This window comes from Micromys minutus, assembly GCF_963924665.1.
Source record: "Micromys minutus genome assembly, chromosome: X".
NCBI lineage: Eukaryota > Metazoa > Chordata > Mammalia > Rodentia > Muridae > Micromys > Micromys minutus.
The window spans coordinates 80,786,807-80,799,529 of record NC_137970.1 but is presented as its reverse complement, the minus strand read 5'-3'; the positions used below and the strand labels follow the sequence as shown (position 1 = coordinate 80,799,529).

Sequence of the window (12,723 nt, the reverse complement as noted above, 5' to 3'; positions counted from 1 at the left end):
AAGTACTGTACATACTAATTAGATGAGGGTGGAATGTAAAAGCTATCTAATGATGGACACTGCAGCATTACACTTTTCTATCCACAATTTTGTATTTGCTTTATTTGAAAGAGCTGCTGAGGTGGTGAAGACTAGGAACAGACTGTTCCTGCCTCCATCTCTGCCCAGAGCCACAGGCCCACATCCATCAGGACTCGCAGCCTGCCTGAAAAAAGCTGAGCACCCAGAGGAGACACAGGAGTGCTCTCCCTCCTAAGCCCAGGGGTGAGCCCACACTCTAGCCACTGATTATCTGGGGAGAGACCTCTGAGAACTTTTAAGGCTCATGGATCACAGTATGAATAGGGTCTGTACTTTTCAGGTCTCCATCCACACCCAGAGCTAGAGCAGGCCCATTGCCATCAATACTCATAGCCTGCCCATAGAGAGTTGAGCACCCAGGACCAAGCTCCCTCTGGAGCACATGGCCCACAGATTCACAGGAGAGACAAGCTCCATTATAGACATCAAGATCAACTATTACCAAAGATAAGAAGATGGCAAGAGGCAAGCACAAGAATCTAAGCAACAGAAACCAAGACAACATGTTAACATCAGAATCCAGCTCTCATACCACAGCAAATAGTGTACATCCCAACACACCAGAAAAACTAGATTTGAACTTAAAATCATGCCTCATGTTGATGATGGAGGGTCTTGAAAATCACATGAATAATTTCCTTAAAGAAATGCAGGAAAACAAGGACAAGCCCTTAAAGAAACACATAAAAACACAAGCAAACAGATGAAGGAATTGAACAAAAACATCCAGAATCTAAGAACAGAAATGGAAACAATAAAGAAAACACAGAGAGAGACAACCCTGAAGATAGAAATCCTAGAAAAGAGGTCAGGAGTCATAGACACAAGAATTATGAACAAAATGCAAGAGATGGAAGAGATAATCTCAGGGGCAGAAGATAACATAGAAAGCATTGACACAAATTCAGAGAAAATGTAAAATTTTAAAAGCTCCTAACCCAAAACATCCAGGACACAGTGAACAAACCTAAGGATAATAGGCTACCAACTAAAAGGTCCAATAAATATCTTCAACAAAATCATAGAAGAAAACTTCCATAACCCAAAGGAAGAGATAACCATGAACATACAAGAAGCTTTCAGAACTCCAAATACATTGGACCAGAAAAGAAATTCCTCCCAACACATATTAGTCAAAACACCAATTTCAAAACAAACAGAAACTATATGAAGTTCAAGAAAAACAAAGGCCAAAAGAAAAATGGAAAATCATTATGCTTAATCTTTACACACCAAGAAAACTTTGACTATTTCCAGGTTACATCTTGTTTTATATGTACTTTATGCTCATTGTAACTAGTAACATTTTAAGGCATGCTATCAAACCTTTAAAAAATTCAAGTACTAACAAAAATGTATTCATATACTGTTATGCAAAAATGCTTAAAATCTGTACATTTATCTTTGATTTTTAAAATAAAGTTGTTCAATTAAAAAAAACGTAGTAGGGAAAAAGGACAGGTAATATATAAGAGCAAACTGATTAGAATTACACCCGACTTCTCAACACAAACTATGAAAGTCAGAAGAACCTGGCCAGACATTATACAGAAGAAAACACAAATGCCAACCCAGGTTACTATATCCAGAAAAACTCTCAGTCACAATAGATGAAGAAACCAAAATGTTCCAGGACAAGACCAAATTTACACAATATCTGTCCACATATCCAGTCATACAAAGGATAATAGATGGAAAACTCCAACACAAGGAGGGAAACTATACCCTAGAAAAAGCAAGAAAACAATCCTCTTGCAACAAAAACAAAAGAAGAAAAGCACGCAAACATAATTCTGCCTCTAACAACAAAAATAACAGTAAACAACAATAACTATTTCTTAAAATCTCTTAACATCAATGGACTCAATTCCCCAATAAAAAGAAATAGACTATCAAACTGGATACGTAAACAGGATCCCAGCATTTTCCTGCATACAGGAAACTCCTCTCCTCTCAGAGACAAAGACTGACACTACCTCAGAGTAAAATGTTGAGAAAATATTCTGCAAGTAAATGGTCCCAAAAAACAAGGTGGAATAGTCATTCTAAAATCAAATAAAATAGTTTTTTTTCAACCAGAAGTTATCAAAAAGGATAAGGAAGGACAAATTTTGCTTGCTCATCAAAGGAAAAATCCATCAAGATGAACTTTCAATCCTGAAAACATCTATGCTCCAAATACAATGGTACCCACATTCATACATAAACTCTACTGAAGCTCAAAGCATATATTGTACCACACACAATAATAGTGTGAGACTTCAACACCCCACTCTCATCAATGGACAGATCATGGAAGCAGAAATTAAACACAGACATAGTGAAACTAACAGAAATTATGAACCAAATTGATTTAACAGAAATCTATAGAACATTTAATCCTAAAATAAAATAATATTTCTTCTAATGATACCTTCTCCAAAATTGACCATACAGTTGGTCACAAAAAAAGGTGCCAACAGATATAAGAAGATCAAAATAATTCCATGCATCCTATCAGATCAAAATGGACTAAGGCTGGTCTTAAATAATGACAAAACCAACAAAAAGCCCACAAAAATATGGAAGCTAAATTATGCTCTATTAAATAATACCTTAATTAAGAAAAAAATAAAGAAATAAAGGATATTTTAGAATTTAACAAAAACAAAGGCAAAACATACTCAGCCTTATGGAGTGCAATGAAAGCAGTACTAAGAGGAAAACTCATAGCTCTGGGTGCCTCCAAACAGAAACTGGAGAGAGCATACACTAACAGCTTGACAGCACAGTTGAAAGCTCTAGAACAAAAAGAAGCAGATACACCCAGGAAAAGTAGACAGCAGGAAATAATAAAACTCAGAGCAGAAATAAACCAAGTAGAAACAAAAGAACTACATGAAGAATCAACAAAACCAGGATCTGGTTCTTTGAGAAAATCAACAAGATTGATAAACCCTGAGAGAGTTTCCAAATTAACAAAATCATAAATGAAAGGGGAGACAAAACAACAGAAACTAAAGAAATTCAAGAAATCATCAGGTCTTACTATTCAACCAAAATGAAAAAATCTAGATGAAATGGACAATTTTCTAGACAGATACCAGGTGCCAAAGTTAAATGCGTATCAGATAAACCATCTAAATGGCCCCAAAATCCCTAAAGAAATAGAAACAGTCATCAAAAGCCTCCCAAGCCAAAAAAAAAAAAAAACAGCGCCGGAACCAGATGGGATTAGTGCAGAATTCTATCAGACCTTCACAGAAGACCTAATACCAACACTCTCCAAATATTCCACAAAATAGAAACAGAGGGAACACTACCCACTCATTCTTTGAAGCCACAATTACACACATACCTAAAGCACACAGACCTTACAAATAAAGAGAACTTTAAATCAATTTCCCTCATGAATATTGATGCAAAAGTACTCAATAAAACTCTTGCAAATCAAAAACAAGAACATATCAAAACGATCATTCACCATGTTCAAGTGGACTAAATCCCAAGGATGCAGAGATTATACAGAAATCCAACAATGTTATCCTCTATATAAACAAAATATATATAAAAAAAAAAAACATGATCCTCTCCTTAGATGCTAAGAAAGCAGCATTTGACAAAATTCAACACACCTTCATGTTAAAAATCTTGGAAAGATCAGGTATTAAAGGCTCATCCTTAAACATAGTAAAAGCAATACACAGTAATCCAGTAGCTAACAACAAACTCAATGGGGAGAAACTTGAAAAAAAAATCTACTAAAATCCGGGATTAGACAAGGCTGCTCACTCTCCCCCTAACTATTCAATATAGTACTTGAAGTACTAACCAGAAAAATCAGACAGCAAAAAGAAAAAAGTCAAAGGGATACAAGTTGGAAATAAAGAAGTCAAAATATTACTGTTTGCAGATGATATGATAGTATATTTAAGTGACCCTAAAAATTCCACTAGAGAACTCCTAGAGCAGATAAACAACTTCAGCAAAGTGGCTGGATATAAAATTAACTCAAATGAATCAGTAGCCTTCCTCTATTCAACCAATAAATAGGCTAAGAAGTAAACTAGGTCATTGACACCCTTCACAATAGTCACAAAGAATATAAAATACTTGGTGTGACCCTAACCAAGCAAATGAAAGATCTGTATGACAAGAACTTCAAGTCTATGAAGAAGGAAATTGAAAAGTTCATAAGGTCGAAAGATATCCTATGTTCATGGATTGGAAGGATCAGTGTATTGAAAATGGCCATCTTGCCAAAAGCAATCTACAGATTCAATGCATTCCCCATCAAAATTACACCTTAATTCTTCATAGAGTTAGAAAGCTCAATTTACAAATTCATTTGGAATAACAAAAACCCAGGATAGTGAAAACTATTCTCACTAATAAAAGACCTCCTGGGGCAATCACCATCCCTGACCTCAAGCTGTATTACAGATCAATCATGTGAAAACCACATGGTATTGGTACAGAGACAGACAGGAGGATCATTGGAATATAATTGAAGACCCAGAAATGAACCTACACACCTATGGTCACTTGATCTTTGAAAAAAAAGCTAAAAACATTTCATGGAAAAAGGAAAACCTCTTCAACAAATGGTGCTGGTTCAACTGGCAGTCAGCATGCAGAAGAATGCAAATTGACCCTTTTTTACATCCTTATACAAAGCTCAAGTGCAATTGGATCAAAGATTCCAAATAAAGCAAGGTACACTGAAATTAATAGAACAGAAAGTAGATAAGAGCTTAGAACACATAGGCATAGGGGAATAATTCCGGAACAGAGCACCCATGGCTTATGCTCAAAGATCAAGAATCAACAATCGGGACCTCATAAAATTGCTAAGCTTCTGTAAGGCAAAGGACACTGTCAAGGGGACAAAATGGCAACCAACAGAATGGGAAAGGATCGATACCAATCCTACATCTGATAGAGGACTAATATCCAATACATACAGAGAAATAAAGAAGTTAGACTCCAGAGAAGAAAATAATCCTATTAAAAATGGGGTATGGAGCTAAACAAACACTTCTCAACTGAGGAATATTAAATGGCTGACAAGAACCTACAGAAATGCTCAACATCCTTAGTCATCAGAGAAATGCAAATGAAAACCACCCTAAGATTCCACCTCACACTAGTCAGAATGACTAAGATCAAAAACTCAGATGACAGCAGATGCTGGCGAGGATGTGGAGAAAGAGAAACACTCCTCCACTGTTGGTGGAATTATAAACTGATGCAACCACTCTGGAAATCAATCTGGTGGTTCTTCTGAAATTTGGACATAGTGCTACCTGAGGACCCAGCTATAACACTCCTGGGCATATACCCAAAAGTAGCTCCAATATCTAACAAGGACACATACTCAACAATGTTCATAGCAGCCTTATTTACAAAAGACAGAAGCTGGAAAGAACCCAGATGTCCCTCCACAGAGAAATGGATTCAGAAATTGTGGTACATATACACAATGGAGTACTACTCAACTATAAAAAACAACAAGTTCATGAAATTCCTAGGCAAATGAATGGAACTTGAATCTATCATCCTGAGTGAGGTAAGCCAGTCACAAAAGAAAACTCATGGTATGTACTCACTTATAAGCAGATACCAGCCCCCCCCCCCCCCACAAAGATCTTGGAATACCCAAGAAACCATCCACAAAACTTATGAAGCTCAGAAACTAGGAAGACCAGAATATGGATGCCTCAGTTTTCCTTAGAAGGGAGAACAAAAAGGAGGAGGAAATACAAGGTCAAATAGAGGAGCAGGGACTGAAGAAAAGATCTACAGAGACTGCCTTACCTGGTGAACCAACCCGTATGCAGCCACCAAACCCAAGCACTATTGCTGATGCCAAGAAGTGTTTACTGTCAGGAATGAAACATGGATGTCTCTTCAGAGGCTCTCCCAGAGTCGTACAGATTCAAATGAGGATGCTTGCAGCTAAACATCCGACTGAACAGGAGGACCTCAGTGAAGGAGCTAAAGAAAGGACTGAAGGAGCTGAAAGGGTCTGTAACTGCATAGGAAGAACAAAATTATCAAGGAGCTAGAGAAAGAACTGAAAGAGTTGAAAGATTTGCACCCTCATGGGAAGAACAACACCATCAATAGCCAAGGCACTGAGGTGGAGAGGGTGACTGGGAGAGGGAGCACCTTCATGGAAGCAAGTTGAGGGGGAGGAGGAAGGGGAGTGGGGGGAAGGGTATAACATTTGAAATGTAAATACAGAGAATATCCAATAAAATTTAAAAATTTAAAAAGAAAAAAATTGACTTCAGCAGGAATGTTCACAGGGAAAAATATTCTTTCAAAAGATTCAAGCAAATTGTCACATTCTATACTTCCAAAAGACCTCAAATGAGATCTTTAAAAACAGTAATTTAAGAGGTAAACAGATCGCTCCCAAAGTCATCATTTTTATTCTTATTTAGTATAACTTAAGTTGTGATATTCAGGCTTCAGCATATTTTTCTATTTTATCATGTGTACTAACTTTTAAAATTTATTTATTGTGTTCATATCATTTTAAAAAATGACACATCAATTTTTTTACAGTTAAGTCACTGAATTTCAAAATCTGATAGTTGGTCCAATTATGTCTAATAATTGAAAAATTTGGAGATTTTGGTCTTTCATATACTACACAAGTAATTTGCCACTGAGTGAAAACCACAGCCATGTTGGGCGACATTTTTATTGTAGTCTGCTAGCTAAGTTTTGACAATAATATATTGATTTATTTGCACACTCTTTCATAAAAGTTACCACTGAGAAAACTATCACCATAGCAATACTACCTACATCAGCAATTTTCAACCTGAGGGTCACAACTCTTTTGTGGGGTGTATATAATATATGCTGCACAACATATATTTACATTAACATTCATAACACTAGCAAAATTACAGTTATCAAATAATGGAACTGTATTGAAGGGTCACAGCATTAGGAAGGTTGAGAACTATGGATCTAGATAGTTTTAATAATACAGAGCAACTTGAGATTTTTCAAGAGCATAATTTATATCTTTATGCTTCTAGTGATTTAATTATTATATTGTATAGGATATGAATATGAATGCTGGATAAATAAAGGCTTTGCATATAAAAATGCCAAATAATAATTTTTCTAGCATGTTAAAAACTATACTTGAAGCACAGCCCAATGACTTCACCTTTAATCTAATGATGATTAGAGAGATGGAAACAGGAGAATAATGAGTTCAAGATTGTCAGAAAACCATCAAGCAAACATTCCAAATTCTACTGAGATTTTACTATTAAAAGTATAGAAATCCTAAATTTGCTTCGAAATATCAAACAAGTGCATAGTAAAAAATGTTCATGTCTCAAATAGACTCCAGTTTTATTTTCATCATAAAAACATTTCTCAAAAACAGTTAATGGGTATCTTTCTTAAACAGACTATTAGTAGATTATCATTCAGAATATTTGATTTGTAATTTTTAGTCATGAGCTGAGAAATATAAAGTTTTGAGAAACCCTACAACTTTGAGTTATTTACAGTCATTCAAAATTATTTAGTCAAAGATATATAAGTATTAATAAAATAATTGTCTTACGAAGTTGTCTCAGAAAGATCATCCAGAGACTGCCTCAACTGGTGATCCACCCCATATGCAGCCACTAAACCCAAGCACTATTGCTGATGCCAAGAAGTGCTTACTGGCAGGAATCTGATATGGATGCCCTCCTCAGAGGCTCTGCCAGAATCATACAGATACAGAGGAGGATGCCTGCAGATAACCATCAGACAGAACACAAAGACCTCAGTGAAGGAGCTAGAGAAAAGACTAAAGGAGCTGAAAGGGTCTGTAACCCTATAGGAAGAACAAAATTATCAACTAACCAAACCCACCACACCTCCCAGTGACTAAAACATCAACCAATGAGTTCACAAGGTGAGACCCATGGTCCCAGATGCATATGCAGCAGAGGATAGCATTGTCTGGCATCAATGGGTGGAGAGGCCTTTGGTATAGTGAAGGCTCATTTTCCCATTGTAGGGGAATGCCAAGGTGCTGAGGTGGGAGAGGGAGGTTGGGAGAGGGATCACCTTCATGGAGGCAATGGGAGGGGAGGGGGGATGGGACTGTGGGAAAGGGATAACATCTGAAATATAAATACAGAGAATTTCCAATAAAAAAAAATGGTAAGAAAAAGTTGTCTCAGACTATTTTGGGGATTTTCACAATAAAACACATTCTGTCTAATTAACACACACACACACACACACACACACACACACACACACAAACACACATATATATACTGAAAATCAATTCAACATGATTTGGGAACAAAAATTTAATTTAGACAAGTCTCCAAAGTATTTATCATGAGAATTCTAGTCTTTGCAATTTGAACAGTGAAATTAAATCAGCCAAGCTAGTTATGTTAAACCTATTCCTTTTCATATTTAAGGATATCAAGTTCAAGAAAGCTAAAGTAGTAGGGAAATGAGGAAATGATATCAACTGTAAATAGGGGAAATGTAAGATCTTAAATGATATTTATTTCACTCACAGTAGGGGACACATACATTTGAACTGTGTTGAGAAAGAAGGCAAAGTACATAGTATAGTTTAAAATTTTTAACAAGGAAACTATATTTTTTACATTATGGGATTATATAATACATATACATATGTGTGTGTGTGTGTGTCTGTGTGTGAACAATGTGATACTAGTTAAATGATAGTGAAACAGATGAGGGTAACGGGATTGGCAGCACAGAAACGACCCATTTGTATACAGTATTCAATGTGATAGAAATAGCCAAATAATCTACTGTTGGGCTTCTACTTTCAATAAATTATATAAATACCATGTATTCGAGATTAATGACACTATAGGTCAGAATGTCTTGATAGTGCCTGGCAGGTGCATAGTTCCTAGATAAGATATACAATTATAATAATAGAAAACATAAATAAAACAATAAAATCAAAACTTTACATTCAAATACTCTAGAAAAACAAATAGGTAACCAATACAGAAATAAATCCTCCTGGCTTTACTCTAAAAATTATAAGTATTTAGGGTATAGTAGGAACACCTTCAACTTAAGACACAACACAGTCCATCGATTCAAACTACAAGTGTTTGAATGTCTAAATAATCCACACGAGCAGATAAAAAGCTGGCCATCCTAAATTGCCAGAGGAATTAAATTGAATTTGTACTTTATGATACTACCACAAATCTATTAACACTTTAATATTGAAGAGAATCATGATTAACTGAAAATGTTGTATTAGTATGAGTTTTAAAGTGGCAATCCATATTGGAGAAAGATCTAATAGTTTCTTATACAAGTGAGCACACTTAACAACTCACAGACTGTGTGAAGTTCAACCAAAAAAAAAAGAATATATTTTAATTAAAATAGAACTGTATCACATCCACCTGTCCTCCCTACAGCCCCTCCTAGTCTCTCTCCTATCCCCTCAAATCAATAGCCTCTTTTCCTATAGTATTGTTACATATATACATATGTGTATGTATACGTACCCACAAATACTTAATTACAACCTTAAAAATGTATTAGAAAAATAAATAAATAAATTAATTAAAATTAAAATAAATAAAAATTAAAAAAAAAGAACACAGTTCTAATCTTGGCTTTATGTATAAGCATACCCAAAGTATATATCCACCAAAAGACTCAGAGAACTCTTCTAACAGTTTCTTTCATAATATTTAGCCACTTAACACAGCCCAGGGATCCTAACAATGGCATCTTAACAAATTTAGTAGAAATAAGAACTGATGAAGATATTTTTCTAAAAATATGCACAGTGAAAGATATTTTATAAAAATGTCCTTATTGCATGATTTCACATAAAAGAATTCCAGGACAGACAGTATAACACTATTTTTAAAAACCTTCATATAAATATGGTTGTTGCAAACTAATTTGGAACTTGAATAAGGACAGTTACTGGACGTGTGTGTGTGTGTGTGTGTGTGTGTGTATACCAAGACTTTGAACATCGCAGGAAAATGAAGATACAATGTGCTGCATGCATAAACCCCAAATATATGATATTAGATTGTATCTGTTAATAAATTGTGGATTTTATACAGACATAAAACACACAGACACCATTCGGATTGTAGTTGTTAAAGACTTGCTGAGTACTTAGGAAGAAGAGTACCATGTTTGCAACTTGTTTTGATATTCATCAAAAAGAAATCAATGATTATATATCTAGATGGATGGATGAACAGATATGTGACAAAATGTGTATAATAAACATACAGCCACTACGTCAGTGATGGGTGTATAGCAGTCATGGTATTGTCTTTTCTACATTGTATTACATGTAACATTTCCATTTCTGGGGCTGAGGAATAAATCCAGGTCCTTTTACATACTAGGCAAGTTTCCTACTGTAGAACTCTATTTCCAGCTATTGTATCTGCATTATTTTATTTAAAAATAATTTTGAATGAAACAAAAATGTTATATATAGAGCCTAAGCAACAGGCAGATAGCAATTCTTTTTAATGTTTCTGTGTATTTGAAAACTTTACAATTAAATGAATGCTTTAAAGTGTACTGATAAATCTACTTACTTCCAGCAGGCTAGAAAAAGCCAGGAGATTCTTGGTTTTGCTTTTGTTTTGTTTTATCCATAGTTGGGAAGGGGTTGGAGGAAACATGTGCTTCATACATTGTTGGTAGGAGTGTAAAATGGCTCAGACAGAGAGACATTTCATACTACCCATAGATTCCCCTACTTTTTACGGAGAAAATTTATTTTTGCTATTCTACTCCACTTTTGTACCTGCACACATCTAAATTACATGTGTGATATTATTTGTAATTGGAAAAGATTGGAAAAACCCATTCCTACAATTAGTAACTGATAGTATACCTATGTAATTCAACACGAGGTCACTGAATTCTTTTCCAATTAAATTACATGGAGCAATTTTTAAATTATAAAATTATACAAAACAAATAAGTCAAAAGGCAAGAGGCAGTTATATCCTCTGTTTTCACAAATTAAAAAATAACTAGTGCAATATGGATGAAATTAAAGCAGTGGCCGTCAGTCGTAATGGGCTTTCCAATTAGCTTTCTTGTTACCCATAACCTTTTCCAAAGGTTCCAGCATTAATGAAAGTTTCAAACAAATTGAAAAGTAGCAAGAGCCTCCATACCTTTTGGTCCAGGCAGCCCATCCAAGCCAGTGCGTCCTGGAGGACCTGGAGGTCCTGGGAAACCACGATCACCTTTTGGACCAGGTGTTCCTTTGAAACCTGGGAATCCTGGTGGCCCAGGTGGCCCAGGTAACCCAAATCCTGGCTCTCCCTTAAGCATGCACATGACAAAACACAAGGAAAAGTTCCGTGACTTTCCAGATGCTTACATTTACTACATAGAATTTAACACATTGCAAACAAAGAAATATTTTTCTTCCATAGTATGAAGAAGATCATTAAATTAAAAATAATGGGCATGTTAGAGAGAATATCTGGAAGGATCAGAAAAAGAGTTTAGTAAAAGCAAATGAAATGAGTTGAACTGTTTTCACAATATGAAAGTTAACTGAAAACCAAGGGATTAAACAACACTCTACTCATGCGAGGACATGTGAATATAAACTGAGAATTAGGTAATACAAATCATTATTTTTAACATTACGAAGTTTTATAATGCAGTTGTGGTTTCTGAATAAAATTTCCATTCATTTAGATGTGAATGCTGAAGCATTTGTAAGCGAAATGATATAATTTTGAGATTTAGGTTAAATGAGACCACCCCCTTCCCAAAAGACAGGAGAAGATCAATGAAGTGTTACTATAATCTTAGTAATTTTGTACCTGGCTAATGCATATGTGAAAGCTTATTACACTATTTCTTTGGCTTTTGTGTTTATTTGAAAATGTTCATCATAAAATAAAAGCAAGCCAACAGAGATAATTTTCTCATGAAAGCCTGTCAGCTATTTTTTTTTGTTTGTTTTGTTTTGTTTTTTTCCTAAGAAAAACAAGTAGTAAGGATGGAACTCAGAGAGGCTAAATCATTTAAGCACAAAAAATACAGGAAAAGTTAGAATAATTGCACACTGCAACAATTTGTTGAAGGCTGACTGGAAAGAGTTTGAAGTTAAATAAGACACAATGAAAGAAATATAAGGGGAGTTATTTATTAGTACTACCAAAGAGTGATTTGATTTATAAATCTTTAATGGAATTGGGACAGAGGAAACAATACAGGAGAGGAGGGGCTTGATATATCCAGCACAATTTTACTGGTTATCATCCATGTACAATAAGCATAAAATAAGTGACTGTAAACATAAACACAGGCCAAGCTGATCATTGGATTCTTTCCTCTAATCCAATAACCTACCATTCAAAAACAAGGTCAGAAGCTTTTTGGATCTACATATTAACTATTGTTCTATTAAAGATGGTTTAGGACTGATCATTTTTAAATGAAAATATTGCTAAGTATTATTAATATAATAAAATTTGGGGCAATATCTAAGATGAATAGGAACTGGGTCTAAGGACAGTTGAGAAGACAGAAAATGAAAGGGGGTAAGTTAAAATGTTCCATACTGGGGCTGGAGAGGTGGCTCAGAAGTTGAGTACTCTTGTCAAGAAC

General features: G+C 35.1%; 1 protein-coding gene across 2 annotated transcripts in view; it reads right to left on the bottom strand.

Annotated features, from left to right (window-relative positions):
- The window catches only part of COL4A5 (collagen type IV alpha 5 chain), a gene marked incomplete at both ends in the record, with an annotated part of 196,303 nt that overhangs the window by 61,105 nt on the left and 122,475 nt on the right, over positions 1 to 12,723 (bottom strand). For both annotated transcript variants that reach the window (XM_080910484.1, XM_080910485.1), the window contains one exon: positions 11,271 to 11,421. In XM_080910484.1, coding sequence (XP_080766610.1) covers positions 11,271 to 11,421 — 151 coding nt within the window. The remainder of the gene's footprint in view (positions 1 to 11,270; positions 11,422 to 12,723) is intronic.